The following is a 19981-nucleotide window of genomic DNA, read 5'->3' as shown; positions in this document are numbered from 1 at the left end:
TCAGGAAATATATGATTGGCTGGTTGTGGAAAAATTATTTGTGGTCACATTAGATTATGTGTACAAAACTCACTTTGGCTCATGTCCAGTGGTACACTTTGTACTTTTCCATGGTACCAACACAAGATACAATACTCCTCAATAAAGTTCTTTTTATTTTTTTTCTGTTCCTAACAGAATACGATTTTTGTTCCTTGACAGCATAGTAACTCCATACCTGTGTGTTTGCAAGAAAAACCTTAAAGCCTGTGTTCATTAGCCTGGCAAATGGGGCTACATATCAAGACAGTATTTAGTAGTCACATATTGGGATATATCCAACAAGTTTTAGAGAACACCTACTAGGGCCATAGAGAAGAATATTTGAAATTAGAACTCCTCAAAAAAGCTGGGAATGGTTGTCTCATACACACCAGCTCATTTGAAACCTATACTTGAACCAGGAGGTAGTTGTCAGAACAAACAAGGAAAAACTGCATGGTTCAAAATTAGAAAAAAAGTGCATCAGGAATGTGTTCTATCTCCATATCTTTTAAATCTATATGTAGAATAGATCATTCAAGAGGCTGGACTTTATGTGGAGAAATGTGGCATCAGGATTGGAGGAAGACTCATCAACAATCACAATCTCACTTGCTGAAACTGAGGAGGACCTAAAGCATTTGCTGCAGAGTCTAAAGAACTGTTGTTTGCAATAAGGACTGAAGCTCAACATCAACAAAACAAAGATTCTCACCACTGGGCTAACTGACAACATTATGATAGATGGGGAAGAGAGTCAGATTGTTAATAGTTACAGCTTGCTTGATTCCCCAACAATCCTCTTGGCACCAGCAGTCAGGTGCCAAAAGGTGAATTACACTGGGAAAAATCTGCTCTCAGGGACCTCTTTAGAGTGCTAAAGAGCAAAGATGTTAGAGACTAAGGTGCACCTGTTCCAGATCATGGTCTTTGCAATTATGTGCAATGCACCAGTAAGCTGGACAATGACCAAGGATAACAGAAGAGTTGATGACTTTGAGTTATGGTGCTGGAGAAGGGTATTGAACATACCATAGAATACCAAGAAAACTAATAGGTCTGTCCTAGAGAGGGTGAAACCAAGCTGCACCTTGGAGGTAAGGATTTTGAGGCTCCTTATCTTACACACTCCTGTCTCACATACTTTGGGAATGTAGCCAGAAAGGACTAGTCTTTGGAGAAAGATAACATGCTTGGAAAGGTCAAGGGACAGGGCAGGAGAGGAAGACCTCGGATGAGATGGACTGACACAGCAACTGGCATAATGAGGGTAGGTGTGTCACAGACAGTGATATTGGCTCAGGATAGAGCAGGGTTCAGAGCTACTGTGTATAGGGTCGCTACGAATCGTAGTAGATTAAACAGTACATAACAACAGCATCACATCAGCTCTGATGACCTAATGGGAAGGAGTTGCACTGCCAACCCAAAGGTAAGCAGTTCAATATACCAGCAGCTCTGCAGGAGAATTATGAACAATCTCCTCTCGTATAATTTAAAGCCTCTGAAAACCCACTGGAGGGTCAGCTATGAGCTGGTTCCTACTTGACAGGGCTTAACAACAGCACCACAAACATCACCTCATAGGTCCTGTTCTCAATCTTCCCTGACCACTGTCAGTCCTACCATATTGCCTTAACTTTTCCCTTTCTTCCACCTTGTTTGATTTCTCAGAAACAATGACACTAACCATGCTGCAGTAGATTGGGGGGGGGGGGTGTTAAAGGGCACCTTATGTGTAAAGTCCGTGGCTAGTAGGGTCAAAGTGAGGCATAGTAGATAAATTAAGTTCCCCAAACTGTGAAAACTCTTACTCCTATGAAGGAATAGGAAAGAGAGGCTAATGTAGTTCTGAAGAAAATCTTGAGGGACTTTGAGGATTAGCCTATTCCGCGTGGCTGCTGGGTGGGTACTGGAAAACAGATGAAACTGGACATTTTTTATTCATTTATAGGCATAGGTCTTTTTTGTATTCTTACTCAGTGTTGCTTAGAAAAGAAGTTCTTGAAGGCGCTGTTGTAGTTCTTGTTGAAAGCTGTGTAGATCAGAGGGTTAAAAAAGGAATTGGAGTAGCCAAGCCAAAGAAAAATGCTTTTCCAGATGGCAGGGATGTCACACGAGCAGAGGGGGCTGATAAGCTCGGTGATGAAGAAGGGAATCCAGCAGAGCACAAACACCCCAATGAGGATGCCCACCATCAAGGCAGCTTTCTGTTCTTTCTGTTCTCTCCACGTGTCCCCTTCTGTCTGGAAGGTGACAGTAGCATGGCGGGCAGTGAACACCATCTGAGGAGGTCTGGCACAGTCCTTCACCTGTAAAAGAGAAGCAGAAGGTTTAAAAACCTTCCCCTTTGCATAATCAACAAGCTACTGCAAAAAAATGAACCTAGGCACAGACTGGTTGCACCATACAGTTCACTCTCAGCAAAAGGCCTTGATTTTCAGGGAAGTGGGGCTGACAGACTTGTTAAACTAACACAGAACAACTAAAAGAACAATGTTGACAGAGTTTGGTTGTTTGCTTCCACTACTGCTTTCTATTCAATGAAGCATGTTGTTGTGTGCCGTCAAGTTGCCTGCTACTGATAGCAACCTCTGTATAACAGCTATAAATCCTTCTCTATCCTGTGCCAACCTTATTGTCTCTGACACACCTACCCCCATTATCCCAGTCACTGAACCAATCCACCTCATCGAGGGTCTTCCTCTCGTGCGTGGTCCCTCCACCCTCCCAAGCATGAAGTCCCTCTCCAAGGACTGGACCGTCCTTGCAAAATGTCTAAAGTATGTCAGACAAAACTCTGGAATCCTTGTCTCCAAGGAGCAGCCTTGCCTCACTATCTCTAGGACGAATCTGTTTTTTCTCCTAGCAGGTCATGCTATATTCAATACTCTTGGCACCACAGCTCAATGGTATCAATTTTCCTTCTATCATCCCTAGATATTGTCCAGCTTTCTGACACATAGCAAATAATTGCAAAGACTATGGCCTGAATCAGTCACACTTTAGTCTCCAGACTGACATCATTGCTCTTCAGTGCTTTGCAGAGGTCTCTGACATCAGCCTTTCCCAATGCAATTAATCTTTTAATTTTCTGACTGCTGGTACCAAGAGTGTTGATTGTGAAGCCAAGCAAACTAAAGCTGTTAGCAATCTCAATCTCTTCACTATCTATTATAATACTGCCAATTGGCCCAGTGGTGAGAATTTTTGTTTTCTTGATGTTTAGCTTCAATCCATATTGAAGGCTGCAGTCTTTTTTTATTAATTTTTTCATTATTTTTTGTGTGCATACCATCAAATTGGATCTGACTGGTACAGGAGGAGATTGCCCGTCCTCCAGCAGAGCATCTGGTGGATTTGAACCATGCACCTCTGGGATTGCAATGCAGCTTCTTGCCACTAGGCCATCAGAGCTCCCTTGGCTGTAGTCTTTGACCTTCTGCAGCAAGCACTTCAAGTCCTCCTCAGTTTCAGCAACAGGGTTGTATCATCTGCATAACGCAGATTGTTGATGAGTCTTCCACCAATCCTTATGTCACATTCCTCCTCATAGAACCCAGCTTCCCAGATAATCTGTTCTGCATTCAGGTTGAAAAGATATGGAGTTGGACACATCCCTGGTGTACACCCTTCCCAATTTTAAACCATGCAGTGCTCTGTTCTGATAACTGCCTCCTTGTCCAACTATAGATTTCGCATAAGCACAATCAAGTGTTCTGGGATTCCCATTCTTCTCAGAGTCAGCCACAATTTATTGTGATACACACAGTCAAATGCCTTTGCATATGCAATAAAGTACATGTTATCAATAAGCAGACCAAGCTATATATTCAATTTAGGAGTGATGTTACACAAGTAACTAAAAGTGCACTAGTACGTTTTATAAGAACTAGACATTGTTGTAAAACTTCATTTCAAAAGCCTTGTAGAGCCATACATAGAACCTTGTTATGGAATTAAATTCCCCAGAAGACATGTTGAAATCCCAACTTTTGCCCCTGTATTGCATTTAAGAGTTTGGCATGCCTGCTTTCCATAAATATGGGGTGAAAAAGAAGACACACAGAATAAAACTTCACAGAGATACATTTCCCAGTGAGTAGACTGTCCCAAATAAGTAGACTATGTCATGGACATGAAGCAGAAGTTCTAGGCAGCTCCAACATTTTAGAGAGGATTAATATGAACCCAGAAAATTACAAGGATTTTAGAAAATAATGTCTGCTTTTATTTCCTAGACATGCCACAGCAAAACACTGCAAAGAAAGTGGCTTTGAAAAACAGAAGTTTATTTTCTCATAGTCTTCGAGGCTGGACAGAAATCTGAATTTAGAGTATCAGAAGTGCCTGGCTGCATGTTCAGGCTCTATGGGAAGAGCCTTATTTTTGTATTTTAGCTTTTATAGTCCCAGACATACCTTGGCTATCCTTGCCTGTTGTTTGAAAAAAAAAATAGTGAAGTGTCAAATATTTTACAATAATAAGATAATAAATATTGAAACAAGTGAATAGTTAATTATGCTGCTATTCTTTAAACAGAAAAGAAAAAGTGAAATCTATTTTGCAAGCCAATCTGTTATTTCATGGAAAAGAGGTCTCAGGGGTTCCCTCCGCTCAAGGCTTAAGCAGTACCTTAGTGCAGTTGCCTTGAGTAGTTTCAACAGGTCAAATAAGTCTAGATTTTTTGGTAAGAATTTGAGTCCTTGTTTCAGATTTTTTCACTTTACAGCGAGGACGTGTCTACTGGACCCTAATGGCCAGCAGTGGTAGCTGAGGACCATCTTTTAGTCTCTGGGTAGAGGAAGCAATAGTTCATGTAGATTATTAATCCTGTTGTCTTGGTTCTTTGAATATTTGGTTTTCACTTTCTTTTTTTTTTTTTCGAATAGTTGTATCTTAGATGACTGCTTGCAATATTTCAAGACTCCAGACATTATTTACCAAATTATGATGTACAACATATACTTTATGAATCTACAATCAAGAAATTAAAGGATATATTGCATTAGGCAAATCCACTGACATCGACCTCTTTAAAATATTGAAGAGCAATGATGTTGCTTTAAAGACTAAGGTGCAACTTACCTAAGTCATGGTATTTTCGATTGCTATATATGCATGTGTTGTCATTCATAGTGTAGCTGTAAGTCGTCTCTGACTTGACAGCACTTAACAACAATAACAATGACAATATAGAGAGGGCTACATTGGCCTAGTGGACAGAAAGTTATGCTACCAAGCCCAAGGTGGGTGATTTTAATCTGCAGCCCTCAGGCCTGATTTTAATTGTTTTTTGTCAAACAGTCTTCTAAGTGGTATAGCACTGGTCTCTGCATTGCTGTCCAGAGGTAACTCATGGTTGCTAGAATGCTAGACACTGTGGCACTGATGTGCCAAATGCGATAATGGTTACTCATGGTGGACAGTGTTTGGTGGAGCTCCCTGATTAAAACAAGTTTGGAAGCAGGAGTGGCATCCACTTCTGAAATGGCTTGCCTCAGGAAACTCTATGAATAGTGCTCAGGTTTTTCATTCATAGGGTTGCTATGAGTCATCTACAACTCAACGGCACTTAACAACCAACATATATGCACGTAAAAGTTGGAAATGTGTAAGCCCAAATAAGAATTAACGCCATTGACTTGTGGTTTTGGTGAAGAGTGCTGAGTGTACCATAGATTGTATATTATGCATTTGAATAAAACAAATGCAGGCAGAGAGCTCCTTTTAAACAAGGATGGTGACAGTTCATCTCACTGTTTGAGCATTCCCTGAAGAAACCATTCCCTGGAGACAGATGTCATACTTGAAAAAGTATTGGGTTAATGAAAGAGAAAAATAACCTCAACAAGATGTACTGACATAGTAACCACAACAATGGATTGAAGCAGAGCAGAGATTGTGAGGATGGCACAGGATTGAGCATGATTTTATTCTGTTGTACGTAATATCACTATGAATTGAAAATTTATCAATTGCTTGCGTCATCCCACAAAACTGTGGTCCTAAGCTTTCAAGTTCAGAAAAACAATTACATGAGGTATCTGGTTATGCCTAAAACATATTCTTCCCATCAACAAACGAGTGGGTAGAGAAGCTGTGGTATATTCACACAATGGAATACTATGCTGCATTGGAAAACAAGGAACTCATTCAATATTATTCAAAATGGGTGAGCCTGGAGGACATTATGCTGAGTGAAATATCTCAGTCGCAAAAGGACAAATATTGCATGGTGCCACTGCTGTAAAATGGGACTGATATCAGGGTGGGGGTAAGACTGAGAAAAACTGGATAAATTGTGTATACTGCACTGAAACAGATGAGGGACTGAACAATTTAAAAGCGATGTGTGATAGGGTATTATGGTTATCACAAGAGTCCACAATTAAGGTTGCATAATGGAATGTACTTGGGGCGGTGGGAGGGGTGCGGGGGGATTGTGTACCAGGGAGGGAGTCTTTCTTTTACTTTTGAAAGAGAGGAGCGAACTGGGGGGCAGGAGGAGAGGGCTGGGTGGGGAGAGAAGTGCAGCAATGAATGAATGGAAATCCAAATTCTCTGTAAATGTTCATTAAAATTATTTTTTTAAAAAAGAAAAAAAAACATATTCTAACTGTGAACCTTAAGTGCTTCATTAGATATAAGAATATGTACGTACATATAGTCACATAGGCATATACCTATATACAAAGAGATATATTACACACACATACATATGTATGCGTCCATACAGATATACCTACATATACATGTATTTGTTGTTGTTGTAATAACCCATAGGGCTTTCTCTTTACAAAAACAGATCACTGAATCTCTCATGAAATCAATGAGTCGGTTCAAATCAGCAACTTTATAGTTAGAAGCTGGGCATTTAACCATTGCTTAGATTTCAGGTATCACAAAGTAGTTTCACAGGAAGTACATTGTTTCAAATAGTTGTCCCTGTTGAGCAGTGTAACATAAGTGAAAGCTTATGTACATGTTAACTTGATTTTAATAATTGTGTTCTTCCTTTTGAATCACTGAATGTTGTTGTTGTTATGTGCCTTAGAGTCAATTGGGACTCAGAGTGACTATGCCTCTGACACACCGACCCTCATTACCCCAGTTGCTGTGTCAGACTGTCGCATCCACGTTCTTCCTCTGCTGCATAGTCCCACCCTCCACTATTCCGAAATACCGGTGCTTCAAAGCCATCCAGAGGCATCTTTGAAAACAGATGTAACTGTTTCTGAAAATTCACACCCTGGAAAATCCTAGAGAGCAGCTCTACTGAGTAGCCATGAGGTCACTAGGAGTTGGAATTGACTCAAGGGCAACTGAAAACTACAAATACTAAAACATAAAGCACATTTAGTATATTAAGCAGCGTTTTCTACTGTGTGATTCTAATATTTTCCTGTTATGATGAGATTTTTTCCCAATCATTACAGTTTTATGTTTGTCTTTGGAGTCTTTGTGTCACATCAACTTAGCGTTTTGGCTAAATGTCCACTAACAGGTATATTCAAGGTCATGTTAAAGTTACGCGTTTTGGTGTTTGTGGGTTTTCCCCCAGATTTCTTAGCTCAGCAAGATAGGAGTCCATATTCATAAGATCTGTTTCCAGCAAAGGTACGAAACTTATTTTTTAAACAATTCTTTTAATGTTTCAAGAGGTGTTCCACCTACTTAGGGTTCTATTTTTAATTGAAATTAAGACTTTTTTTTCTAAAATGCTTTCTTTTTATTATTTGCTTTGGGTCAGGGCTTTTATATAGTTTAGTCATAGAACTACAGGTCCCTGAAAAGAGCAAAAGAGCATGTACTTCTTTTGCCCGCACGGAAGAGGTTAATCATCTCAGTGGTTACCTTGCTGCTGTATTTAAACATTTCATCACTGGAGAGAAGAAACAAAGTCATTAATTTAAACATAGCACCTCAAACCCACAGAGACGGATTGACACAGTGGCTGGAACAATGCAATCGATTGCATGTGGAATTGCAAGGATGGCACAGGATAAGGCAGGGTTCATGTCTGCTGTTCATAGGTTTGCTATGGGCTGTGGTTGACTCAATGGTACTTAACAACAATAAAAAGTAGCTGTTGGACAGGTCTTTATTTGGGAAATTTCAAATTTCTAAGGTCTTCAAACGGAGCTCTGGTGCCCCCGTGAGTAAGAAGTTGTGTTGTCAACCCAAAGGCAGACATTTTGAATCTACCACTTGCTCCACAGGAGAATGATAGGCAATATCCTACCATGCAATTTACAGCCTCTGAAAACCTCAGTGCAGGGGGTCAGCTATGAGTCCATTCCGATTTAATGGCACATAGCAACAAGGTCTTCAATTAGTTGCTTTGATAGCTTACCTTATTGCTTTCTAATTTTTTGGCTCCTTAGTGCTTTTCCGTCTGCTAACCAATGATTGCAACAAAGCCCTTAATCTACTCTGGAGAATAATAGCCTATTAATTACTGTAACTAATGTATGAAAGATCAAATTCTAAAGCACTTGGTTTGTGGTGGACAGCAGCAGCTCTAACTGCCTTTTGTGTCTTGGCATGAGTTCAGATGCTGTTTGAGTTCTTTATAGTCCTTCCCCAGTGCTTGCTGGCTATTAAACCAGCAGTGTGGCCATGCTTCCATAAATCTAAGCCAAACTCAGGGAAAAGCAGTTTGCCCTCAGGAAGAAGGCAGTTGGAAATAAATTAACTAATATACAGAACCTCACACATCATTTGCTTGGATTATGTTCTTCTTAAACAAAGAATGTACCTGGACATAACCTTCACGATTTATGTATCCCAACCACGGCCCCAATTCTGAAATCCCACCCTTGACAGTGCATTGATTTGTCACCAGTCATGACCTGTTCCCTGTTCTATATAATAAACCCTACGACTATGATCCAACAGATTAAATCAGTCTCCATACTGCGTATATATTGACAGCTTCCCTCATCTGATGATCATCTTTGCTTTTGTCTTTGCCTTGGTTAAAATTCGATAAGAATCTTCGTAGAACATTTTTTAATCTGGAATCATTCCTCTAGCACACATGTAGATTAGCATATACACAGACTGATAACTCAAAACTCACTGCTATTTAGAAAGAACCAACTCATAGATGACCCTCCAGTGGTTTTTCAGGGGTTTGTAAATCACACAGGAAGAGATTGCCCACCTTTCTCCCTTAGAGGAGTGGTGCCATCTTAGAATGAACAATGCAACTCCCTATGGGCCACACCTCTAGGTAACTGTGTTTTTAAAAAGTGAACAATAAAGTCAAGTTAAATTCTTCCCAATTATCTGTGACCTTCCCACATTTCTGAGGAGCACTGATGTCAGTTTAAAGACTAAGATATGCCTGAGTTAGACCATGGTCTTTTCATTCACTTGCTATGCATCTGAGAGTTGGATAATGAACACGGGTAATAGAAAAATAATTAGTGTCTTTGAACTGTGATGTCAGAGAAGAGTACTGAATATTTTACAGACTACCTAAAGAACAAACAGATGTCTTAGAGCAAGTGCAGCCAGAGTGCTCCCTGGAGGCAAAGATGACAATGCTTCATTTCACATACTTTGGGTATATAGTTAGGAGAGTTTATTCCTTGGGAAGGGAGATCGTGCTTGGTCAGTGGAAGAGAGGAAAACCATCAACCAGATGGATTGACACAGTGATTTTAGCAATGGACTCAGGTGTGTCAGAAACGGTGAGGATGGAATAGAATAGGACAAGGTTCAAGCCTGCTGCTATTCATAGAGTCACTGTAAGCTGTACTCCACTCAATATCACCTAACAACAGTGACAACAATTGCTGAAATGTATTACTTAAAGCACAACTCATCTAAGATTTATAGTTTTTTTTCTTCAAGTTAACAAGTAGTTTCACTTTCTTTAGTAAACTAGTTGTTAGGGAATAGGCATACATGCCTTAGATTTCTCATTCTTCAAAAATGGTTAAGTGCTAAATGACTGTTGTTGTTGTTGTTGTTGTTGTTGTTGTTATTGTTGGTTGCTTTCAAGTCAAGCATGACTCATCGTGACCCTATGAACAAAAGGCCTGAAGCCCCTCTACAACTATCAACATTTATCAAAATTCATAGTTTCTGGAGGCATGTTATTTAGAAAGTGGATGCCACTCCTGCTTCCAAGCTAAATGATTATTTACTGATTAACCCTAATTAATCTTAAATCTGGCACATTTTTATTTTTTCTCTAAACATGTGGCTTTAAACTATTTGATATCACCATTGATCATCCATACTAGGCCCTGAAGTGAAAGGATAAGGACTCTTAGAGGTGTGGCTTCATGTCATGTACAGGCTGCCTAAGCCATTGTCAGAATAAGAGAGGAGTGGTCACAGCCACCTAAGCAAAGAATCAAACTAGAAGTGCCCTTACACAGTAAGAATTTTCCATAAAGATAAGAATAAAAATGTTCCCATTTACTGAAGAAAAGACTCCTTGTTGTGTAGTCATGGTAACATGGCTTTGTTACTTGTTTAAACCTCTTCAGTTGAACAAGAACTGTATAGCTCGTAAATATACATTTGCAAACAAGGTAATCAGTGTACACCCACACTTCTAAAAGTCAGCCAGTCAGGAACAGATGCACTTCAATAAAGCTGTCTCTACATGCCAGCCAACCAACCAGTTTTACTCAAGTAACTCTACTTCTAATGACTGAAAGTCCTCCAACCCCTGAACCCACACATACATAATATCTGCACGTGCTCCTTTGGTTGAGAAAACTCCCTGACAGGCACAGCGTTATTTTACTATAATAAGTAATAAATTCTACTTTGTCTTTTTTTTAAAAAAATGTATTTTATGCTGATTTACTTACAAAGTTCATATATATTGTTTTTCATACTGGATCTTTCCCATTTCCTTCAACCCCCTGCCTCCATGTATCAAACTGTGTGACCCTGTGATTAACACCCCTCACACACACCCATCCTCGCCCCTCTGCTTCCACCCTCCTCCACCTTGGATCTTCATACTCATTCTACAATAATGGTCTTAGAAAATATTGTCTTTTTGGGACTGAGTTAGTTCACTCAGCATAATACTCTCCAGTCCCTCCCAAGTTAGGTAGTAATTTACAAAATAATTGCTCCTGTGTGGTACATAGTATTCCATCATGTAAAAATGTACCATAATTTCTCAATCCATTTGATTGTGGTTGGACTTCTGGGCTGTTTCCATGTTCTTGTGATGGTGAATAATGCTGCTATGAGTATTGGTATATAAGTCTCCATTTGTGCCTCAGTTTACATTCTCTCAGGGTATATTCCAAGCAGTGTAATAGCTGGGTCATATGAAATTTCTGTGTTCAGTTTTTTAAGAAGTGCCAAACTACCTTCCAGAGTGGTTGTACCATTTTATAATCCCATGAACAATGTATAAGAATTCTTATCTCTCCACATCCTCTCCAACATTTATTACTTGTTGTCCTAGTAAACTTTGCCATTGCTATTGGAGTAAGATGGTTTCTAATTGTGGCTTTGATTTGTATCTCTCTCATTGCCAGTGATTTTGAACATTTCTTCATATGTCTGTTGGCCATTGAGAGGATAAAATTGATGAACAGAACCCTCTAAAGACTAAATCCCTCTGAATATCAAAAATATTTTCCAACAGAGTGAAAATAAAACCTACTGACTGGGAAAAAAACATTTGGCAATACCATTTCAAACAGGATCTCATATCTAAAGTTTGTGGAATACTGCAGGGTCTCCACAAGAAAAAGACTGATAACACAATTACAAAATGGGTGAAAGACATGGAAAGAATTTTCAGAAGAAGATAGTCTGCTTTGTCTTTTTTAATTTTATTTTATTTTATTAATGTTAATGAACATTTACAGATATTTTGGATTTCCATTCATTCATTGTTGCACTTTTTGCTTTGTCTTTTTTATGTCAGACCCTAAGTGATGGTTGTATTGTCCATAACAGTTCTGAAAATCCCACTGGGGTTACTTAGAAAAGTGATAGCATTGAACAGGATCCTGGGAACAGCAAGACCATGTACTGGACCCCAAAGTCCATTTTTCCTTCCAATATGTTGTCAGGACTTTCAGTTATAACAATAAATTAAGTTACAATTATTTTTAAAACTCACTCAACTCATTGCCATTGAGAAGCCATGAGTGGTTTCTAATTGCAAGAGAAGCATGGTCTTTGGGTTAGCAGTGCAGATTTATTTCTCAATTTATTTTGTTAGCCTTGGATCTGTAAACACATGTGTCTTTGAATATGGACATTAGGGTTTGGTATTTAATCACATAGGCCTTGTGATTAAAAGGTATACTATTTGGTAATTAGATCTTTGTATATTGTGTGTATCTTTGTGTCTAATGTGATTAGATTTCTGTATTATTTGGCAAATAATTTTAACACAAATCTGCTTTACTGCTGTATTGTTGTTTGCTTTAGTTTTACTGTGGTCTAGTTGTATATACAAATGTTGTTTAATAATATTTTTGTTTTGTTCACTGCTCCCGAGAATTTCTTTTTCTACTGAAGGCAAAAGGGAGAGTTCCAAAAAAAAAAAGAAAAAAAAAAAGGGAGAGTTCCATAAGGACTAAAGGATGACATGCACTCAAAATCAGACTCAAGGGCTAAACTGACAAATTGATAAGGGGGAAAATGTCAAACTTTTATTTGGGTCCCCTATAAAACCTTCTACTAGAGGAATGTTTGTGTTCTATTGACTACAAAAACATTTGACTATGTGCATTACAACAAATTGTGACTAACCTTGAGGAGAATGGGAATCCCAGAACACTTGATTTTGCTCATGGAAAACCTTTACTTGGACCAGGAAGTAGTCCTCAGAACAGAGCAAGGAAACACTGTATGATTCAAAGTCACAAAGGAGTGCATCAGGGTTGTGTCCTGTCTCCATACCTTTTCAACCTGTTTGAAGAATAGATCATTCAGGAGACTAGACTTTATGAGGAGAAAGACGGCATCAGGATTGGAGAAAGACTCAACAACCTGTTTTATGCAGATGACATGACCTTGCCTGCCGAAACTGAGGAGGGCTTTGTTGCATAAGTGTTTGCTGAAGAAGATCAAGGACTGTAGTCTTTTAACATGGATTGAAGTCTTTCACCAGTGGGCCAATTGGCAGCACCATGATAGATAAAAAATAGATTGAGGTTGTTAACGATTTCTTCTTCCTTGGTTCGTTCCACAGTTAACACTCTTAGCAGCAGCGGTCAGGAAATCAAAAGATGAATTGCATTTGGGTAGTGTGCTGTCTGAAAACTCTCCAAAGTGCTAAAGAGCAATCATACCAGTCTAGAGAGTATAGTGTGCCTAATTCAAGACAGGCATCAGAGAGCTGGACAATGACTTAGGATAGCAAAAGGAGAGGAGATACCTTTGAGTTGTGGTGCTGGAGAAGAGTCTTTAATATCCCGTGGACTGCCAAGAAAACAAACAGGTCAATCTTGGAGAGGGTGAAACTTAGGTTCTCCTTAGAGGCAAGGATTTTTTTTTAATTAATGATTTTTTTAATTTTTAAATTTTTTATTAATTTTAATGAACGTTTACAGAGACTTAGGGTTTCCAGTCACTCATTGTTGCACTTTTCTCCCTGCCCACACCCTGTCCCCAAATTCACTCTTTTCCTTGAAAAGAAAAGTCCACTCCACTATGCAGTGCAGCCTTCACTCTGGACTTTTGTAATGACAAGAATACCCATTCATATATACCTTTTAAACAGTTCTCTCCCTCCTCTGTTTCAACGTAATATACATCATTTCTCCCCTCCTTTTCTGTCTTCCCTCAACTCTGATGTCAGTTCCATTTTACAACAATAGCCCTATGCAATATTTGTCCTTTTGTGACTGAGATATTTCACTCAGCATAATGTCCTCCAGGGTCATCGATTTTGCATAATTCATGAGTTCCTTGTTTTTCAATGATGCATAGTATTCCATTGTGTGAATATATCAGAGCTTCTTTACCTATTCAATACTTGATGGACACTTGGATTGTTTCCAGCTCTTTGCTATTGCAAACAAAGCCGCAATAAACATAGGTATGCATATATTTGCTTGGGTGGCAGTTATGGTTTCTTTAGGGTAAATTCCTAGTAGTGGAATTGCTGGGTCAAGTGGTATTTCTATTTGCAACCTTTTGAGAACGCACCATATAGCCTTCCATAGGTGGTTGCACCATTTTACACTGCCACCAACAGTGAATAAGGGTTCCAGTTTCTCCACAACTTCATAAGCATTTGATGTTTGCTGTTCTGTTAAATTTTGCTATTCTTACTGGGATGAGATGATATCTCATAGTTAGTTGTTTTGATTTGCATCTCTCTTACAGCTACGGATTTTGAACATTTTTTCATGTGTTTGTCTGCCATCTGAATGTCTTCTTTGGTGAAGTGTTATTTATGATTTTTTTAATGCAACATATATATATTTTTAACATATTCTTTCCATTTAATTCTTCCCCATTCTTTCATTGTTGCACATTTTCTTCACTGCCCACCCCTCCTCCCCAGCTTGTTTTTCTCTTAGAAAAGAAAAAAAATTCTTTCATTGTTATACAACACCCCTACCATGTCCATAGTCTACTTTACTATGCATTTCTTTTTCTGTAATATTGTCATAAAAATAATACTTAATTTTATATTCCTTTTAAACTGTTCTCTCCCTCATCTGTTTCAATGCAGTATTTATCCCCTCTTTTCTTAGGTTCCCTCCAATCTCCATGTCAGTCTCATTTTACAACAGTGGCACTATGCAGTATTTGTCCTTTTGTAACTGAGATATTTCACTCAGAGGCAAGGATTTTGAAGCTCCGTCTCACATACTTTGGGCACGTGGACAGAAGAGACACAGTATAAAGAAGGATGTCATTCTTGGAAGGGTAGAGGGACAGTGCAAGAGCGGAAGACCCCGGATGAAAGGGATTGATGCAGTAAATGAGGTATAGGGATAGGTGTGTCGGAGTCAATAAGACTGGCTCAGGACAGTGTAGAGTTCAGAGCTATTGTACAGAAGGTCGCTATGAGTTACAGGTGACTCAATGGCACATAACAGCAACATAAAACCTTTGTGAAGGCACTCCCGTTTAATCAGCTTATGAAAGAAAATTACTTTAACTCATATTTTGAGTAAAATAGTGTTGAGTTGGTGATAGCTTGGCCTCTTCCTAGCTGCTGTTTGTTTGGGGCCACTAAAACACTATTCAGCACAAACCAACTGCTAACCAACCGTACCAGCCTCTTTCTGCTGTGTCATGGTTTGTTATGTCAAAGACTCAGTCCTCCCTTTCCAAGAACCTCTTTTACTTAGTTAAAGGTGCACTGTAATCCTAACTCTTGCACACTTTCTGCTAAATGCCTTTTTACTTTTTAACTTAGAATAATAAAAACCAATATTATTATTTAGGAAGAACTTTTAATATAGCATAACCAATAAATATTTAAGAGACACTGGAGAAATATTAGAAGATAAACACCAATCAAGAGAAAAGTCCTAGGGGAGCTCTGGTGGCCTAGTGGCAAGAAGCTGCAACTACAATCCCAGAGGTGCCCGGTTCGAATCCACCAGAAGGAGGGGCAATCTCCTCCTGTACCAGTCAGATCTGATTTGACGGTACACGCACACAAAAATAATAATAATTAAAAAAAAGAGAGAGAGAAAAGTCCTAGAAAAGGACACTTGTAAATATTCTTTCTGTAATTACCATGTCGTTGTTTTTGTTGAGTACCATCAAGTCAGAATTGACCCATAGCTGACCCTCTAGCGAGTTGTCAGAGGCAGTACTTGCATGGGAAGAGATTGTCCATCCCTCTCCTGCAGAGTAACTGATGGATTTGAACAGTGTGCATTCAGGATTACAGCGCACATTCTTACCAATACTGACACCTTAAGACAAAATTCTCACTCTAGAAGTTGCCAAGACTTTGTAACCTTCTAAGATCTACTCTTCTGTATTTATTTCAACTCAGCTTTCTCTGGTTTTCTGAATGAACTGTCTACCCTTCTCTTGGAATTTTCTCAAGGAAAAATAAAAAATTACATAGTAAAATTGCTAAACCAGAAATCAAAAGCTATAGAATTTCAATTAAAACCCTACTCTAGAGTTAAGTGAGCTCTGGTGGCCTAGTGGTACAAAGCTGTGTTTCAATCCCCAAAGCTCTCAGTTTAAATCAACCAGCTGCTCTGTAGGAGAAGGATGGGCAATCTCCTCCCCTGCGATTAACTGCCCCGGTCAGGTCAGTTCCCACTTGATGGTACACAACAACAACAGAACCAAGGTAAGGTCCATAACTAAGAATTTCCCTACCTTCATGGAGAAGGGGAAAAAGTGTTATAGGATTCAGAATCGTGTTGTTGTTGTGTACTGTCAAGTCAGAACCAACCCATGCCTGACACTCTGGCATATTTTCAGAGGCAGTTAATCATTCGGAGGAGATTGCCATAATTTTCCATGGAGCAGCAGGTGGATTTGAACTGCATGTCTTCGGGATTGCAGAATAGCTTCTTGCCTCTAGGCCACCAGAGCCCCAGATCTAATAAAATTAGCATTGTCTTATGCTACAAATCTTTACAAACTACTAGAATTAGTTGGCATCCCCTCAAATAAGGGGGAAATGTTTAAAAGCAGAAAGGTTAGAAAAGAGAAGGGTTAAATAACATGGCTGTTTAAAACTTAAAGTCAAAACCATTATATAAAACAATCTTAGGAGAAGATAGAATAAAAGTTAACATTATAAACTGGGTGTTGTTGTTGTTGTTGTTAAGTGCTGTCAAGTCTCATAACGACCCTATGAATAAAAGTCCTCAACTCTTATGTGACTTTCATCCTTTCTCCAGGTTCATAGGAAGTAGAGTGTAGATTTCAGAAAATGTTCAAACTGTAGTCTGTAAGATCAAAAGCTAAAAAAAAAACCAAGAGCTAAAGTATCAGAAATCTTGCCCCTTCTCTTTGTAAATGGAACTGGACTTAAAGTAGGCCATTTAATTTTTTTTAATTAAAAAAAATGTCAACTTAGAAAGCATATAACATTGCATGATAATCTATACATTAATGCAAAGTGTGGCTCTCTACATAAAGCATACTTAGGGATCTCTTCTCAAAAGTATGTCTAGATAAGGAGATCTAAACTATTACAAATGGTAAGGAGTTGTGCTACCAACAATGGTAGGAGGTTAGAATCCACCAACTGTTCCTGGGGAAAGGATAGGCAATCTCTTCCTGGGCAATTTACAGTCTCTAAAAACTCACTAGAGGGCCAGCGGCAAATTAGTTCTGTCATGAATTCAATGGACAACTGAACAATTAAATCCTTGAAAAGAAAGTAAAATACTATGTTGAATGAAAAATAAAAATTATTCCAAGTCTGCCTAATGAAGTTGCTCCAAAAGAGATGCTGCTGTTGTTAGACAATGCCAAGTCATTTCTGACTTTGGATTCCAGCACCTAGCTACTCTTTGTAAATTTCCAAGAGGAATTGTCTGTGTCTATTGTTACAGATGTGTAACAATACAGCTTTCTTAGGTGGGCACTGGTAATATAATCTGTAGGAATTGGTGTGCTGCTAACTCAGAGACAACACCCCTCTGGCTGTTTGAATCCACCATCTGTGCTAAGGGAGAAAGACGGGCAATCTTCTCCCCTGAGATTTACAGTCAGAAACCCAACAGAGGTGAACTGTGAGTTTGTTTTGAATTGACATCAATGGGTTTGATAGTTTTTTTTTTTAATTTGTACGGATATCACTGTAATTCTCATTAATCCCATTACAGAAAATCAAATACTTGGTAGCAAATTTAAAGTTCTCTATGTTGTTGTTGTTGATTGCCATCTAGTTGAGCAGGACGCATAGTGACCCTATGAATAAAAGGCCTGAAGTCTTTCTATGACCATCGTTGTTTATCAAAGTTCATAGAGTTTCCAGAGGCATGTTCTCCATAAGGCAACAACAACAACAAAGCAACTTGATATGTATTAAAAAAAATTAAAGTAGAACACCTGATTTTTTAAAGATATTGGTCATATAAGGTGATGAAAGAAAAATAATAAGAAGAAATCTGATATTAATAAAATTTAGAAAGCTTAAGGGAAAACAAAGTATTTCAGAGAACAGCTCAAGTAATAATAAACTTTAAAAACCTTTTATCTCAATGTGGACCTGTTACTTGGTTTCATTTACAGAAGAATATATCTTTTGTATTTATGACATGATGCCCACAAATTTAATAGGTAGAATCTACTTAAAAATGCACCACAACTTTCATACATGAACAGATTATGCAGTTGCTTGAAGTATATATAGATATAGATAGATGATAGATAGAGATAGAGATAGAGATAGAGATAGAGATAGAGAAATAGAGATAGAGGTAGAGATATACATGGCACATGGTTCAACTCTACCAGCTGCTCCTCAGAAGAAAGATAGGCAATCTGCTTCCATGTGAAAACCCACTGGAAGATCAGCTATGAGTTAGTTCTGCCATGACAGTACATAACAATAACTGTGTGTGTGTGTGTGTGTGTGTGTGTGTGTGTGTGTGTGTGTGTGTTTATGTGCTGTCAAGTCACCTCCAACCCTATGTACAACACCTCTGAAGCCGGCCCTGTCCTGAGCCATTCTCATTGACTCTGATACATCAACCCCCATTGTCCCAGTTTCTGTATCAATCTATCTCATTCAGGATCTTCCTCTCCTGCACTGTCCCTCCACTCTTCCGAGCATGATATCCTTCTGCAAAGATTGTTCCCTCCTGGCCACATGCCTAAAGTAAGTAAGACGGAGCTTCAAAATCCTAGCCTCCTAGGAGAAACTTGGTTTCTCTTTCTCTAAGACAGATCTATTCATTTTCTTGGCAGTCGATGTTACGTTCAAGACTCTTCTCCAGCACCACAACCCAAATGCAACAACTTTTCTTCTATCATCCTTAGACATTATCCAGCTCTCTGATGAAAAACAAATTGCAAATACCATGGACTGGATCAGGTGCACTTTAATCTCTAGACTGACATCGTTTTGCTTCTCAGTTCTTGAGAAAAGTCCTTGACAGCAGATTTACCGTATGATATATATAGAGATATAGAGAGAGATGATAGAGATAGAGATAGATAGAGATAGACACACACACACACACACACACACACACACACACACATATATGCCAATTGGCAGCATCATGATAAATGATGAAGAGATTGAGATTGTTAAGAGCTTTAGTTTGCTTGGCTCCACAATCAACACTCTTGGTACTGGTAGCCAGGAAATTAAAAGACAAATTGTGTTGGGAAAATCTACTGTCAGAGACCTCTCCAAAGTACTGAAGAGCAACAATGTCAATCTAGAAACTAAGCTGCACCTGATCCAGGCCATGGTCTTTGCAATTACTTGCTATGATTCAGAAAGATCAACAATGACTAGGGATGATAGAAGAAGAATTGGTGCCTTTGAGCTGTGGTGCTGGAGAAGAGTATTGAATACACCACGGTCTGTTAGAAGAACAAAGAGATTCGTCCTAGAAAGGGTGAGACCAGGCTGCTCCTCAGAGGCAAGGATTCTGAAACGTCAATTGACATACTTTGGACATGTTGGAAGGAGGGATCAGTCCTTGGAGAGGGGCGTCATGCTTGAGAGAATGGAAGGACAGTGCAAGAAAGAAAGATCCTCTACGCGATGGATTGATTCAGTGACTGGGACAATGGGGGTAGGTGTGCCAGAGACAATAAGTTTGGCACAGGATAGAGCAGGGTTTAGGGCTGTTGTACATAGGGTCACTATGAGTCGCACGCAACTCGACTGCACGTAACAACACACATATTATATAACAAATAGGACCTTGAATCTATCCCACCTGAATTTAAATATCATCAAGACAACCATGAGATATCATTTCACTCCAGTAAGACTAGCAAAATTTAACAGAACAGCAAGCAACAAATGCTGGCGAGGTTGTGGAGAGAC

General features: G+C 39.0%; 1 protein-coding gene across 1 annotated transcript in view; it reads right to left on the bottom strand.

Annotated features, from left to right (window-relative positions):
* Positions 1-2000: 2000 nt before the first annotated feature.
* The window catches only part of HTR5A (5-hydroxytryptamine (serotonin) receptor 5A, G protein-coupled), a 30866-nt gene continuing 12885 nt past the window's right edge, over positions 2001-19981 (bottom strand). Inside the window, exon 2 of the mRNA XM_006887651.1 lies at positions 2001-2333. Coding sequence (XP_006887713.1) covers positions 2001-2333 — 333 coding nt within the window. The remainder of the gene's footprint in view (positions 2334-19981) is intronic.

Source organism: Elephantulus edwardii, unplaced genomic scaffold (genome assembly GCF_000299155.1).
Source record: "Elephantulus edwardii isolate Elephantulus edwardi_28Jun2011 unplaced genomic scaffold, EleEdw1.0 scaffold00060, whole genome shotgun sequence".
Lineage (NCBI taxonomy): Eukaryota > Metazoa > Chordata > Mammalia > Macroscelidea > Macroscelididae > Elephantulus > Elephantulus edwardii.
The sequence above is the reverse complement of the archived record's forward strand: the minus strand, read 5'-3'. Positions and strand labels throughout refer to the sequence as shown.